Genomic DNA, 16,679 nt, shown 5'->3' with positions numbered 1-16,679 from the left:
TGAAAAGATGATAGTAGGGGAATGACTAGGCTGAAGCAGGCTCTGCTTCTGAAGCATTTATTCTGCAAAATACACCAGTGGACAGCAGCATGTTGTCACAAAAGGCACAATGTTCAGGTTCTGGAGATATTCATGTGATAAAAGTACAGCTGTGACACTGTCTAAACAAACCAGAAGATCTCTGTTTAGCGGAATTTACAAGAAATACCAACAATTTATTTTAAGACACATGGCACATAGTGAAAGAGGCTTGCTTTATAAAATTCAACGTTAGCCTGTTGGCTTGCCTGCAGTATTCTGTTAGATAACATACAAGAAGAGGGTTACGGAGAAGCCAGAAGACAGGAAGCAACGCAATGGGTACAAGTCATGGGTACAGCCCAGAGACTGTGACCAGGCAGAAGGAAAAAATTTCTTCCTTCATGAGAGTGGCGCAGCGCTGCAACAGGTGGCCAGGGAGGCCGTGGGACCGCTGTCCATGGAGATTTCTAAAACCTCCCTGGACAAAGCCGTGAGTGACCTGATTTAGCTGTGGAATCAGCCCTGCTTTGAGCAGGGGTGAGACTAGAGGCCTCCAGAAGTCCTTTCCTCCCCAGATGACTCCATGATCCTGCGATGTGCAGGCTGGGATTGCTGCTTAGCCCTGGAAACCTGACTCCTTGATCTAAGTGGAACTGCCATCCCCAGACACACCGGCAGGAAAGATGGGGCTTTCCACTGTCTTTATGAGCCGTGGGACATTTTGCTAACAAATATTTCTTGGTTCTATGATAGCATTTTCCTATAACAGCCTGGATTTTGTCTTCTGAAAGCGCTGTTGGCACTGAGAGATCAGTGGGTCAGACTTGGTGACCCACATCTGGGTATTCATAAATAAAGCCAGAATTTAAAATGAAAACAAAGAAAGTAATGAAAATACTTACAGAGTTAAAATTGTTAACACTAAAGAAAATATTTATCAAATGCAAATTCTATAACAGTGCAATATCTGTTTTAAAAGTAAGAAAAAGTCATGGTTTCCCAGTAGGATAGAAGGAATTCAAGAAAAATGCCTTGCAAAGGCTTCTACTCACCTATTCCTTTTAGAAATTAAAATTCACCTTCCTTTTCATTATCTGTCCTAACCGTGAGCACAGCACATAAACTTCAAATCCAAAATGAGAACTGCTTATGGTTATTTTTTAAGTTTGCTCTGGAAAATAACTGTGTGCATTTGCCATTTTCTTCAGGCAAGAGAGAATCTGCTAGGTCACAAAGGATGTAATTGCCTGGCCTGCACTGCACACTTACTGAGATTGTTCTTGTGTCTGAAAATGTTTTTCAGAAGAGGGGAGAGACATGTTCCTTTAAAATAGGAACACTGGGTTTTTTTCCACTAGCTCAAAAAGGCCCTTGCTTACACTGACTATACATGATTACATCTTGATGGTTTTGAATCATTTAGGAGGGTGTGATGTGAGAAAAGACTGCTTCAGTGTATATGCAGTGATGGAAAAAGAGACTGAGAGTTCAAGCAACCCTTTTGGCCTTTTTGCTCTCCTTTATGGACTAACGTTTAAAAAAGAAAACCAAATAAGGAAAGTGGGTTTTGGTTTGGGGTTGGTTTTGGGTGTTTTTTTTTGTTTTTTCTTTTTTGTTTTGTTTTGATTTTTTATTATTTCCATTTCAGACCTAAATATCCTACTGTAAAGGATGGTTAGAAGTACAGGAGGAAGCAATGGAAACTGATTCAATCAGAGGACAAAAGTTTTGTCTCACCTTAGCACCAGTCATATGGCTGGTACGTAGGTTTCCATGAAACAAACCTTATCAGTATCCAGTTAACAGTATCCACATCTGCATACTGATCACTTTGTGGCTGATGATAGAGCAACAATGATTTAGATATGTTGCATATAGACTGTACCTGAGCGGCACTTCTGAGTAATCTGTTCCATGACTATCAAGGGTTCATTTTTTTCCCTAAACCTTTTTGTTTCTCCACTTAACACTGTTACCAGTGTTTAAAGTAGGAAGGGAAAAGATCAGTAATACAAGATCACAAAAACAAACTTGTTTCATTTTAATCTAGAGTGTTGTAAGCCCCACTGAATGTAACAGAAAAGGTGAATAAGCTATATCACAGAATAGAAACACTATTTTCAGCTGAGCCGTGTAGGTTTGTAGAGCCTATTTGTGTCAAACTCTAAAGGAATTTTCTAAGTGGGAATAAAGCACAAAACCAACAGCCTAGCTCTTAACAGGAAATTTGAGGACTGTGCATGCACAGGACTTTGTATCTGTGTGTTCTGGAATGTATTTTTGGGTTTTAGAAGGGCTTTAAGTTTCAATTCAACTCTGCAGGGCTTTGGGGTTTTTTTGGGGGGTGGTGGTGGTGTTGCTTTTTTTTGTAATTTTTTTTTTTCCAAAACCACTGTCATCAAAATATCCTGCAGCAAACACATGGGTCATCAACAAGGAGTTAAAGGCAACTCAGGCTTTATGCCTGTGGGGTTGCTGGGTCAAGCAACTTAGGAGCAGCAGCTCTGGTCCTCGTAACTACTGTTACAGTAAAGTATTGAAACATTCTTTTAAAAGGAATTGATCATATTACTTTTAATTTTATTTTGAGTTCAATTTAATGCATCATTTACGTAATCTAAATTCAATTGTTAAACCATTATAGTACTTGTTGGATGCGGTAGGTTATGTTTTTATAGCTCTAACTGTGGTTGCAGTTACATTAGCCCCAAGACATCTTATACTGATATATATCTTGTTCATCTTCCTTTTAGGTGAATAGGCTGTGTAAGATCATGCACACGAGCATAATACATCCACAACACAGATCATGCTGCTTTAGCTATTCTCATGATTCTCACGAGAACCAGCAAAGCTTTTGTATAGGGTACAGGGTACCCTATACAGGACTTGTACAGGGCATAAGTCCATTTTTGGGTATTCCTTAGAAACTTTGCTCTGCTTTGGCCAATTTTTTTTTTTTTTGGTATAAATAAAAAGATTGTTTTTAAATCTTTATTTTCTCCTGTATTCTGAAGGGCAAGAGATCACACAAGAAGAGACAGAATGATGGCTGAAAATAGGCTTTGAAGCTGTATTGAAAGAAGTAACTTCCTTCCTTTAATCTGTTTCTCAGCCTTCCTCAGAGCCATAGCACGGCATATGTATAGTTCTGGAGGCAGGCAAAGCTAATACAGGATGCAACCCACTGTATTAAACCAGCTCTTTCCATAACTCAGAGGGACTTGCTCATCAATGGCCGGTGATATCACATATGCAGACGTGGCAATGCTACCAAGGGAAAGACCAAACGTTCCTTCTCGGACATCAGTTCCAGGTAAAACATCTAATCATCTCTTGAGTGTACGCTGTTTTCTCTCGTGTGCTCTCTCTCTCTCTCTTTCATTTTTAAGATTGTCACTGGATTATACTAGGAGAATGCTATAAAATTCTGGATGCAGAAGTCATGGGAAGGGTGAAAAGTTGCAGATGGTGGAAGAGATGCTAATGAGGTACAAATCAGCAAAGCTACTCCTAAGTCAGTATCACTATGCAGTAGTGTCTCAGTTCTGGCCCCTTGTTTTAAGTAACAGAATGAGAAATAAAAATAGCTTATTTTTGAACAATAAGCATAATTTTTTTTTTTTTTTAATACGAAGAACGTGATCAAAACCCTGTTAGAATATGCTCCACCAAATTACTACCTAGTCCAAAAATCAGATCAATGCATTTTATGATGTCTTCCTGGAAAAGGAGTAGTAAATTAATGAGTAAATCAGAAAACCAGTGGCAGTCAAAAGTGCAGTCACTGTCACTGGAGGAAGTACTGAAGGACTCCTAAAACCCTCCTGCTCTTCCTTTTTAGTTTTCCAGTAGTGATTTTCCCAGAACTACATTATCAACCTGTGATCACTTCCTATATTTGTAGCAAAATACAAAGGATTAAGTCAATATTCAGGGTAGGCAGATAATTTAAACCAACTGTTTTTAAGAAATAAAATTTCCACTACTTGGAAAAAATGTAATTCATTCATGAAAGCATTTTGTCAAAATTCAGGATCACAGCTAATATGAATGACATCTTCTCGCTATGAGCAAATAGGAAATGCTTGTGGTCAGAGTAAGATGATATTTTCATGCTTTCAGGTTCATTAGTAATTAATGCATTTAATTACTTAAGCAAAAAACACTTGTGTAATGAGCATTTTTAGAAGATGTTCTACTTACAATGTAGATTAATACTGATGATGGTGCTCTGACTGCATCTAGTTAAATAATGGAAAAAAAATATTTCTTAATATTTTTACAAGAACTGTATCTACAAAATAAAAATGACTTCTCTTTAGTATCTTTCTAACAGAAAATACTACCTTAGACTGTATGTTCATGCATCCCTGGAGGTTGTTTGTACTACTGTAACCTGTACAACACAAAGCTCAAAGGGTTTGCCTAGAATTTTAGCCAGTTTCTGAGGTGATATAATTTATTTGCAAAGGGAGACAGACATAAAATCGTCATTTGAAGACATCCAAAAATGTGTCTTGATCATGCTGTCTAAAGAAAAACCTTGAATTTGAATAGGCCAGGCTTTAATTTCCAATGAAAATTCTCATTAACATCTAGATGGTTCTTGTGAAACCTTTGTCGAATAGATTTTAGCATTCAATATTTTCTCACATGAAGTTGCTGGCCACAATAATGAAGTAATTTCTCAGTGTCCTTTTGTCTTTAAATCTCTCACTTATAACTTTCCAAAGAACTCTAAATATTTTTGTGGATGTTTTTCTGTTCATTCCCCAGTGTTTCCATCTCCTTTAAAAAATATGGGCGCCAGTATTACTACAAGCCTCAGTTATGCTGTCTCAGTTACACAGAGACAAAAATCTCTTAAATAATCTTTCCTACACTGTTTTTAACTCCCAGTAGCACCCTCCTCCACCCTTGTATCTGGTTATACTCAAACACATTTTGTTTAAGCTTGAACTTACAGGGCTGTCAATATGGCTGTCTTTATTTATTGCTTTGCTAACCTTTCTGTTCTTTTCAGATTTTATTATCAATTACTTTTCTACTTACTTTGACACAAACTGAAAAAACACCAAATAGTATTAAGCAATATTGGACCTCATATCAACATAGAACATGCTAGAAATATCTCCCTGATGACAATTATTTCTCTGTCTTCATCATTAACATATACTAACATGGGTTTTATTGCTATTAAAATAGACAAGAACTTGAGCTGTATTGTCATGCTTTACAAATTCATATGAACAATTTCAGTTGCTTGTTCCTTCTTTGAAGTTTTAAGGTTCTGACCAAAATTCACACACACGCATCCCATTGGTGAGTCGTCTTGCATTACAAAAAAATCTTCAAAAAGGAGAGAGTCACTTTTACCATAGGAAGAATGAGAGAAAATGTAATTTTTTCAACGGAATTAGTTCTGTAATTTTTAAAAAACTTGGTAGGAAATTCAGGGAAAAATCCTGAAATGTGACGGACATGTTGAGCAATGTTCACGAAACAGAGTTAAGCTCAGTGTAAGTATAGCAATGATTAGCATTAAAGTTCTCCGCTGCATAGTGGACCCTTGCTGAGATGCCCTGCATTTCTTTACAGATAATGGAGGAGAGTCAGGGATCCTAGCACGGTGAGCTGGGAACTGCCCAAAGTAGTGAAAGGATAGAGCAATGACACGAGGTGCTGCTCAGTCTGCCGTTTCTGGGAGTTAGATCCATCCCTGCAAGCTAGAAGGAGCTCTCTCCTACGTGGACTGGGCCCAAAGCTGCTTTGGACAGGACAGCTTCCACATGCCAAACACACTTAACAGCATGTCCCACTCTGCACGAAGAGGTTTCAATGCTTCCTCCCATTTGGAGCAGGAATTCTAAGCTGATTCTCAAAGTGAGGGTCTCAGCTCCAAGGTGATGGGATGCTCTGTGGCGAGCATCACAAGCTCCCCCTTTGGCACTGTCTGACTCTGTGACACATTGAAATGTCTGCTGAAGGATGGCTAATGCCCGCATCCCTCCCTTTGCCAGACTTTATGCTGGTCTTGTTCTCGGCCAGGAATGTCTGAAAAAGAAGTAGTTTCAAGACGGGCATGAGGGAAAGCACCGCATTGTTAAAACTCTCACCACGGAGGCGAGTGAGCTGGGTTTAATCACCACTGCAAATGTGGCAGATAAATGCTCCAAGTGGCAGACTCTCACCCTTTAGGCAAGACTTCAAATCACTAGGCTATGGGGAAGTGGAACATGTCCACCTCCTCCTGGCTGCATTTTGTGCAAGCTTCAGACCATTAGATGCAATTTACTGGAGTAGATACTTAGAAATGTGAGTGGGGGGCATAGCTAATTTGCCCTGCTAAAGGATAGCTGCCATCAAGACCTGGTGCATGTGAAAGATAAACATGCAGGGAGCTGAACTTCTGCCAAGGTTCTCTAGTAATTGAGTAGGTGTTTTAAATATGTAAAATTTGGATTTGAGAATGAAAGTCCCTTTACAGATCCAGTGCCTACCTCTTTTTTTTTTTTTTTTTTTAGATTTTTCTTATCTGCGAGAAAGGGATTTGGTTTGGTCAAATTATGTAGAGTTTCTTGGAGTTCTCTCAAATACTGTTCTTATCTCAAAGTCTACTCAATGTATTTTATGAGGATAAAGAAAAAGATATAAAAATCATGGGTGGCAGAGTTGCAAAAAATGTATAAATTTGCAGTCTGATGGTGAGGAAAGCTCACTCATTGAAAACTACCGGGATAAACTTGATAGACTGGACAAACCGAGTTAAATAGTGTTTAACACAACATCACAATAAAAAATGTCTGCATCTGTAAGTTTAGGAGGCTGCATCCAGAAAAGTGATTGAAATGGATTTGTTGTGATCCTGTTTCAACGGGAAAGTCAATGCCAGGTTGTTACACAATCAGTTAGACTTCAGCTGCCAGTCAGGTGCTCTGGGTTACAAGGAAGAGGTGATTCTTGGATCCTCTAGCAGAGCTTGTTGGGGAGGGGTTAGTAGGTGGTACTGTCTGTGCACATGCTTTGGTGGGCTACCAGGTGCATGTGGTATTGCATCTTACGGTGCATGCATCTTACGGTGCATGTGCTTCAAAACAGATGTTCAAAAGTAGGAAAGCGTTCCAAAAAATACAAGCAAGGATAAATATAGCCTGGAAATCCATTTTCTGATGAAAGACTCAGTTTTTGCTTTCTAGTTTAATCAATAATAATTTGAGAGTCGCCTGATTATGGTTCCTAAATCATTACATACAAGACCTTTCCTCTAGCAGAAAAACAAACCAAGAAGAGTTCAACTCCATTGTCAAAGTAGCCTACAAGTAGTTGTAGGCTGCTATTAGTTCTCCCCTTAGCTTCATGTTCCCCTCCTTAGCCTCTTCGGCCCCTCCAGATCCTGACCAGGTCCACCTTCTGCTGGACCCTCTCCAGCTTCTCCCCATACTCCCTGAATGGGGTTGCCCACATCTGGAGACAGTGTTCCAGGAGTGGCCACAGCAGCAGCAAGTGGAGCAGCACAGGAACTTCCCCTGCTCTGCAGGCCAGGGGGTCTCCCAACGCAGCCCCACTGGTGGCTTGCATGAGCTGAGACTATGAGGGTCCACCATGGGCTCACACTCAAACTGACGTCCAGTTGATTCCAAGAGCCCAGTGGCTGCAAAGCCTGACTCTTTGGAGTGAATGACCTGTCAGAAGCACTCCTTATCTGCACATTCACCAAGTAGAAGCTTCCAGTAAATAGACATGTCTTTCTGCACTTGAAATTTGCATATAGAAATGAAGTGAAATTTCAGTTTTAGTAAGTGAGAGAGATCTCCACCTAGTACCAGGGCTTCTTGTGGCTAAACTAGGTAAGGGTGTGTAAGCATCTGGCAAAATAAAGGTTACATGATATTTTAAAACCACTTGCTGACTTCTGAGGACTTCACATTTAAATGATCATGCGCCAACGCACACTGTAATAGAAGTAATCCTTTTTTTACATCCTAAATTTGCGCGATAATATTTTTTATTCATACAGCCTGAGACCTATTCTTTAAAGGAATGGACCTTTATTTGAGATACAAAATATTTAGTAATAATATCTGGTTTTCTAAAGTATGTATTTTAGAAGAAGTGTCTCCATTTATAAGGGTAGTCCATTTAAAAGTTTAAAAGTCCTGATGGGTCTTTTCTGAAAAATATTTACATTCTAAGAAGAAAAACTTTTATGAGCATTTCTTTTTGAGAACAGTTACTTATCTATACAGTTAAATATAATTTACAGATTTTTCTGTAGTTCATTGAACTAATAACTTGTAACAAAGCAAACAGCAGGGTGTGTTAGGTCAGGTTCTCTAAAGCACAGAACATCTTACCTGTATAAATAAATCCTATTTGCCAATCAGGTCGCCGATATCTTTCTTACTGTAAAAGCTCTCCACACATCAACAATTCTCCTATCAAATGCTACCTCATTTTAGCCTGATGAGACTCTCTTCTTCTGCCAATTTTTCCCTGATTAGTGAAGTTTTATACAGCACAAATTGCTTACTTCTTTTTAAAAGCCCCAGTGATCACAAACTAAGGCTGTAGCACAGACGCTTATTCTTGATTCGGACTGTTAAAATCTAACAATTTATGGAAAGCAGATTAGCCTACCAAAGGTCCAAATTTCTTCCATAAAACTAGCCAGTAGCTCTACGAAAGACCCAGCTAAAACAAAATTGAAAATATGTTCAGAAAGAATCCATGTGCATCTAGCTCACACTATGCTATTTTAATGTCTTTTTTGGTTTGTTTTGGCAACGTGCATCTGGAAAGGGATGTCTTCAACCACCAGGTCCGTTCTTCTGCTGTTACAGGCATCATGTAATATCCTGGCATAAACATTCACAAGTCAGGAATGCCCCCGAGAATCACCTTGCTGCAGAAGCATTTCTCTGAGTGGCAGTTTTCCTTCTGGGGTCTCCCTGCTCCCGTGAAGTGGTCATGGCTCTGGTGCCCCTGAAGCCCCTATGATACCTCCTGAGATGGCTTAGCAACAAATGGGATGTTTGCTAGGGATAATACCCAGGTCTTACCCATCCTTCGGTCTGTCTGTCTGTCTGCCTCCTGGTCCAGCCACACAGGACCCAAGTAGCTCAGGCAAAGATTATGGAGGAGGCTTTTAGTTACTTCCTGACAGCAGCAGGAAATGATAAGTCATCATCTTGCCTGTTGTTTCTTCGAGAAAGAAAAAAAAAAAAAAGCTGAACTAGCAGCTCTGGGAACGCATGCCCCTTTTTATACAGACTTGCTCTTCTATGTAATTCTTTATTGTTTCTCCACTTAATGGCTTGCACAACCACAAATGTCAGCATTTCCCTACTCATTACAGGAAACACGATCACATACGCTGAGCTGCGCGTGAAGCCAAAACCTGAAGGGAGCAGCAGATCAGAGACTTCCGCTTCGGGTAGCGTGCTATTTTGTTTGGTTGTTGGTTACTAATTATAGATTTAGTCGTTCCTGTTACCCAACAGTAAAACCTGTTATCTCTTAATAAAGAACTGATTTATCATTTCATACGTTTTTTTTCGTTGGGTTCTCAGATCATGCACTTTCCTTGCAAAAATAGTACTGAAAGAGATTTTAAAAACAATTTTTTAAAAACGCCTTTGTGCCCTACATTGAAAATTTAGCAAAGGAAGGTAAAACTCCACATTTTTTTAGGAACCCTCCTGTGAGTGTCTCTGCAGGAGCAGTCACAGGGACACATTTGGCTTCGGAAGTAGCATAATACCCAGGTCTCTATGTGCAGTTAGTGCACTGATGATTGCCACCTTCTCTGTACGGAAGGACACGTGCCAGACGAAGTCAGGCCCACAGAACTCTGTGAGCTGAAAGGGAACATCACAAAATTCTTCTCAGGCAGCCGGTGAATGTGGCAGTTGCTCACCTCACACAGGCAAGGCCAGGGAAACAGCAATTACGAAAGTGCAACTCTGTGGCTTGTGGAAATGGCACCCTGACCCCAAATTTCCTCGGGACCTGCCGCTTCCTGAGTGTTTCACTCTCACGAGCTGATGAATGCCAAATGGCTGGAGAGATGCTTGGTCAGATATACTTCGCTGTGCTGTGGTGTCAGTAAGGGATTTTTTTTTGCCTTTTCTGTGCATTTCAGGTAAGGTAGCTTTTGGCCGCCTGACACGTACGTTAGCGCAGGAGAGTGTGACCAGAGAGAAGGAACACACCACACCACACCACAGACTGATACTTTCCCTGAATTGCTCTGCAGGATCTTGCAGGGGGTGGGTGGGAGGAGGCAACACTTTAAAAAATTAACTCAAAGGAGAAAGAGAGAATTCTTAATGGAATGATTGACCGAAAATCACTTGCACTATCATCTCACAGAATCATCTTTAGATTTCACTTTCATGTATGCAAAATGGATGCAAATTTTTAATAAGTAAAGTGTCCCCGCATACTTCAAACAGCAGACTGATTTTAGGCAGATGATTTCTCTGTTGTTTCCACGGAAGAAACTGGCATACGTAAAGGCAGTGTTAATTTTAATAGTGCAAAGGCCTTAAGCTGCTCTTCCTCCTGCCTCCCTCCAGGCTGCCGACACGGGCGCTCAGCCTGGTTCTACGTGGTGCTGGTCCTGGGAGTCCTTGTGCTCGTCCTGCTGGGTGTCATAGCCGCACTAGCCAAGCCATGTGAGTAGATCCTACCATCCTCTTCATCTCTTCGTTGCAGACGCGGTTGAACCTCACAAGCAGAGTGATGCCAAAAGAAAAATTCCCTTAGTGTTACATCAAAGGTGTCAAGTTATACACAAGTACAGGAAAATAAAGGTAGCATTCCAAAGGGAACACTTACTACCTGTCATTTAACATACATAGCACACACGAAGGGGAGCTGCTGCAGTCTACCCTGTTGTCAGTGATGCTGAAAGGCTGTAGAAGCAGATTTCAAACCATTACGACAATCCAAACATTTGACCTTCCTGACTTACAAGTTAAAAGTTGCATCCATGATGCTACTTTGAGACCGTTTCACTTAATTACTTTGTAGGTTTGAACAAATAAAAATCATACTTCCGATCATTTTATTGAATCAGACTTCCCTGGTACTAGTAATATCATAATCCACAGCATGCTCCAGTTATACAAGAACATTTCCAGAGAAGATATTAATTTCCTAAGGGGAAACAATCTTGAAAAACTTCAGAAAAAACATTTGTCTGCCAACCCTCCCTAAAAATCTCACAAAAATATTGTGCATTCTTTATATATCTATCAAAAATTACAAACTTATTTTCTTTCCCTGTACTGTCAATATTATTCAGCAGCTACACCCTTTGCCAGACAGTTATACTCACTGAGTATGCTCATCACTGAGTGTGCATACCCCTGCAATGTACACACACACACACACATATCCTCACATTCGCAGTGTAATACTGAATGCAAAGACCCTGTTTGTTGTTAACCATAATTCTTTTTTTTTTTTTTTTTTTTTTTTGTGTGTGTGTGTGTGTATTTGTGTTCAAGTTTTGAAGGACAGAGCAGGAAAATCAGAAAGTTTGTCTCAGTATGGTCTAAACAGCACCGGCAATCACAGTCCTTCAGAGAAGACTGTCTCAGGAGTGCTCCTGAAATGGCTCATGGAGGAACTGTGTGAAGATGGACAGGGTAAGGACGGTTAGTCCTTCCAGAGAATAGAGGAGGTGTTGCGTGCATACTTTTGTTGTCTCTGTTCCCTTTTCTATGACACTCTGCAGTTTATGGGAACTCACTGGCACTACCCAGGGAGCATGGTATTCCCACACAGAAATGATGACAGGATCTAAACTTACATTTCAATTACAATAGTTTTGCTCATCTTTTGGTATAAATAGTTTCCGGTACTTTCTTTATATTACTTCCTGCCAGGAGCTGCTGTCGTAGATCCTCCCCTTGTCCTGGAAAACACTTTCCAGACAATAATTTTTTGCTAGGAATGGGAGGAAATTTAGCTTTCCTATCCTTTTGCGAGGATCAGGCAAAGGAACACCTTCCTGGTCTTTTTATTGTGGACCTATTATTTGTTGGCAAATACTAATGCTTTTCTAAGGACTGATTTTTAATGATGTTACTTTGAAACATTAGAGGAAGCCAAGACAGAAAATGTGGGGGACATTCCTCCCAGATGCTCTGCGTGAAATGGGAAGTAGACCTGGGAATAGCAGTGTTCCCCTAACACAGTTCCTTCTCCAGCTCCATGGACATAGTTTGGACTTCACCTAAATGCCTGTGCTTTCTGATCACATCATGTGTCAAACCCACACAGTCCACATCACGTCACATGGCATATGGCACGGTGTCTCCTCACAAGGGCTGCATGGGGGAGGATGAAAAGTGTCTTTGCAGCACTTTGGGTCCTGCCGGCGCTCTCAACCAGGCAGGTGCACAGGGAGGTGGAGAGCCGATGATGTGCAGTGGGAGTGCATAGGACCATGGCAAAGCAGTGGGAAGCTGAGGAGAGGAGGGGCATTGGAGCCTTCAAACCTCTCCCCACACGCAGCAAACACATGCTTGGGAGTGGGGACTGGCTTCTTTTCGACCAGTCAGGCAGGCACATAACTGGAACAGGCACATGGCAACTGGAACAAGTCACGGTATGAGCTAACAGTTCCCTCTCTATACCCACAGGAACAACATGCGAGCTGTGTCCTCCTGGGTGGCAGTTACACAGAGGGAGATGTTACTACTTCTCTGAGGAGGCTGTGAGCTGGGATGACAGCCAGAGAAACTGTCTGGCCAAGAAATCCCAGCTTCTTGAAATTGAAGATGAAATTGAGATGGTAAGTCTTGCAGCAGCCTTAAAACTGTGCTACAGTGCGCCTTAGTCAAATATTTCACCAAGTGAACACGGCCCAGATGTCAGGCATACATGCAGGCAAGCAAGAGACCCATCAGGCGCAGAGCATCTGACTCGCCAGGGACAGGAGCTTGTTTTGAGAGCGTCAACAGAGTAGAGCTGAAGAGGAGAAGCGCACGAGATGCAAGTGTGGAAGCCAGAGTAGTTTTGACTGGGAGGAGGAAATGCTGGGGACTTCTCACCCTTTTCCACTACTTGACTCTGGGAAGAGAGGTCTGATTCAACTGCAAAATGGAAATTCAAACAGCCAACCCCCCCTTCCCATTTTCCTTTGGGAAAATGAATAGCAAGGTACCACCGAATGGCTCTTCTGAGAGGGAGGTCCTCCCTCTGAGACCTCCCCCTGAGGAAAAGGTCTTTTACCTTAAAGACCAGGCTTTGCCACCTGGCACATTAGGGTGAGGAGAATCAATGACGGGTTTTTTTTGACAGCTGACAGGAAGCCAGTCAGCCTGAGCACCAGCTTGAAATGAAACTCTGTGCTGGTTGCATGCATACGGGCTGTTGCAATGGGCTCCTTCGCCACGGCTGGATCCCTGCCCTTGCTCTCCATGTGAGAGACTACATGAAAAGTGACCTGAGCATAGCAGAAAAGCTCTGCTAGTGGGTAACATGCTTCTACTTGTTCCGCAGGAATTTATAGACAGTAAAGAGAAAGATACCAAATATATCTGGATTGGTTTGAAGACTCAAGACATTAAGAAAGAATGGAGTTCAGCTGAAGATCCAGGAGTAAAAGAAAACAGGTGATGATTTGTGGGTGGAGGGTGTCTTCGGCAACAGCAATGGTACTCTGCATGGAAATACAACTCTGAATCCAAGATAATTTCCCAAAGCAGAGATCTAGTCCTGCAGCCTCAGGTACCTATTCAGGGTCTATTTCTCAGCCAGTTCCAGGTTAACTGGCTCTTGCCGGGCACTTTTGGAAACAGATTTGTTTTCTGTCTGGAAGACCAACCACAGTCACAGTTCATGTATGTATTAATACACACTTCTCCCACTGAAATCACTGTCAACAAACTCTTTCACTTTACAGACCATGTGTTGACCGCCTCCGTTGAATGTGATGCCTGTCACATCGCATGGGTGCTGGGATCTGTGCAGCCTGAGGGTCCTTCCCCTCCCTCTTGCCGTTACAGCTCAGCATCGTGGCTGCATGCGGTGGTTTTCTCATCCTTCTTACGCTAACGTTCCTGAGCACCCGCCCCTCAGCAGCCAGCAGTCTCTGCTGTGGGTGCCCATCCCACCCAGGCATGGCTGTTGAGGAACTGAGGAACTGGGCATCACCCAAACCCCTCACGCAGGATATTATCAATATTTTTACCCAGTATTGAATTTAAAGCTGACAACTCATTGTATTCCTTTTGCTCTCTCAGCAGGATAGCTGTAAAAAGAATTGAGACTGACAAGAACTGCGCTGTTTACAGAAGAAAACACATGATCCAAGCAGATAACTGCCAGACTTTAAAGAAGTGGATCTGTAAGAAGAATGCAACTTTGTTGGTGCTCTGAGACAAATTGTCAGAAAACTGGCAGAGCTTTTTGTCAGAAGACCCATTTACTGATAAAACAGCATATGATGTAAATAATTTTATGAGACGCACAGAAATGTGCATTTTGCTGCTCTGTGCTCCCCTAATACTTTGATGCAAAAAGTGAACTCAGAAGTTGCCAGGTGCCAGCGTGAAGGTCACGCTGCAGGACTGCAAGTCAGCACGTGTGGATTTGGGGGCATTGAGCCTTCCCACGGAGAGATGCTGGCAGCAGCTGCCTCTAGGAAAGGGCAGGCAAGAAGAGGTACTCATCTGAGGATGAGCACTGTGCACGTGAACCGTGTGATATGCAGGAAAGATGCCATCTGTGAGGGCTGAAGGCTGTGTTGGAGCCCATTGCTGCTGTACATACCCCTCAGGTAGCGGCTGCTGAGCTGAGGCACCTTTTAGTTAGGTTTCAGTATTTTAGTGTTTTCTGAAGTTTGTTGTTTTTGTTTTTTTTCTTACAGCCTAATTATGACTTACAGAAGCCACTTGAGGGCTGGGAAAAATGCATTTTTTAGACAGTGTTTTATACTTATTCAGAGCTGACCTGCCCAGCTACTACATATACAGATACCAGACCAGGCACAAAGTGATTCTTAACACTTGTGTTTAATAAGATGATGGCTCCCATCTTCTTCTGATGCTGAACCTTGGGATCTGAAAGAAAGCTCTTAAATAGGGAATGGGCTTGGACTGTAAGACAACATTGCAGTGCAAGAAAATTAAGATGATAGCCTGCCTTTCCGCCTATATTTTGTCCCTTTACATTGCAAATTCTTTAATGTGGAACGATAGTTACTGCCTGGAAGGGATGATCATAGAATCATGGAATCATAGAATGGTCTGAGTTGGAAGGGACCTTTACAGGCCATCTAGTCCACCCCTCTCCCAGTCCCTGCCAAGCAATGAGCAGGGACACCTTCAACTAGGTCAGGTTGCTCAGAGCCCCATCCAGCCTGACCTTGAATGTTTCCTGGAATGGGGCATCTATCACCTCTCTGGGCAAACCTGTTCCAGTGTTTCACCACCCTCATTGTAAAAATTTTCTTCCTTCTATTTAGTCTAAATCTACCCTCTTTTACTTGAAAACCATTACCCCTTGTCCTATCACAACAGGCCCTGCTAAAAAGTTCGTCCCCATCTTTCTTGTAAGCCCCCTTTAAGTACTGATGATGATGAGGTACTAAAGCTAAAGGCTGGTGAAATTAATGCCTGTGGGTGCAGTCAGTAAATACTTCACTTAGGCCGTCAAGTGTCATGGATACACGCCATTTCTGGATCTAGACTACAAAAATGCTAAGAGCAGTCTGACTTAGTGCCTTTATGAGATTCATATATCTGAAAAAAAGGAACAAATATCATGAACTGATTTTTAAGAAATCAGACACATATCGTTTGTCTCAGCTTTTAAAAACACCTAAGTCTAATAAAGGTAATAACTCCTCTATATCTGTAGCTAACGTGTCTTTCAATTCAGAGTGACCAATTGCAAGGCAAACGTTTATACCATTGTTGAGATATTTCCAGTGACTTGTGTTGCAACAGTGAGCAAATCAAGTAATGTGTAAACAGGGAAATTAAAAAAATTACATAGGGAACAATGGAAGTAGAGATGTAATACTAATGTTTTCCTCCTGTTTGCAAATTTCGTACCTCCTCTTGGGTATTGTCAGGGCCCTGCATCCTCTAACAGGCCTTAAGGGTCTTCACCAGCCTCTCCTCCTGAGATTCTCTGGGTCTTCAGCCTCTGTTGGAGCTCTGTCAAAGATGTACCTGCCTCCAGTCCTGTCCCATCTCTTGTATGGGACATCTGAGTCCTACCTACATGACAGGTTGGAGAATTCAACTGGTAACTGAACCAACTTTTTCTTTGAATAAAGTATCAAACACTTTGGATGTGGAAGCCAATATTCAGAAAGCTCAAAAGTTATTCCCCTTTCTAAACTGTGAATCTCTAGTCTTTCATTCTCAGATTGCAGGGCAAAGCAGCTGAGGCACTGTCATACTTACATCCTGCTGTCTTGTAAAGGTGTAAAATCTACTTCTCTGTGCTTACAGGCAGGGTTGCTTAAGTAAACTTCCATGTTACCCACCATAATTCAGTTTCAGGCAGGGTCTTTTCAATTGTTGCTGAAGTTAACTCTACTGTGTTGTGCTTTCCACAATAAGAAGCTGAATTCTTACCTCATTTCATAGAACTACGCAATAATTTATAGCAGAAGGGACTTCAAGGCC

At 41.6% G+C, this 16,679-nt stretch overlaps 1 protein-coding gene across 2 annotated transcripts; it reads left to right on the top strand.

Moving 5' to 3' along the window:
• The first annotated feature begins 3,187 nt into the window (after positions 1-3,187).
• Positions 3,188-14,534, top strand: LOC134510036 (killer cell lectin-like receptor subfamily F member 1). 2 transcript variants are annotated; one of them, XM_063322814.1, is made up of 7 exons: positions 3,188-3,337; positions 9,380-9,457; positions 10,602-10,700; positions 11,538-11,678; positions 12,678-12,829; positions 13,540-13,652; positions 14,283-14,534. In XM_063322814.1, exons 1-7 carry the CDS (start codon positions 3,256-3,258, stop codon positions 14,416-14,418), a joined length of 801 nt encoding a protein of 266 aa, XP_063178884.1. In that variant the 5' UTR covers positions 3,188-3,255; the 3' UTR covers positions 14,419-14,534. The 2 variants fall into 2 exon arrangements, with proteins under 2 accessions (XP_063178884.1, XP_063178892.1); XM_063322822.1 differs by lacking the exon at positions 9,380-9,457.
• Positions 14,535-16,679: the final 2,145 nt, after the last annotated feature.

Source organism: Chroicocephalus ridibundus, chromosome 1, assembly GCF_963924245.1.
Source record: "Chroicocephalus ridibundus chromosome 1, bChrRid1.1, whole genome shotgun sequence".
Lineage (NCBI taxonomy): Eukaryota > Metazoa > Chordata > Aves > Charadriiformes > Laridae > Chroicocephalus > Chroicocephalus ridibundus.
The sequence above is the reverse complement of the archived record's forward strand: the minus strand, read 5'-3'. Positions and strand labels throughout refer to the sequence as shown.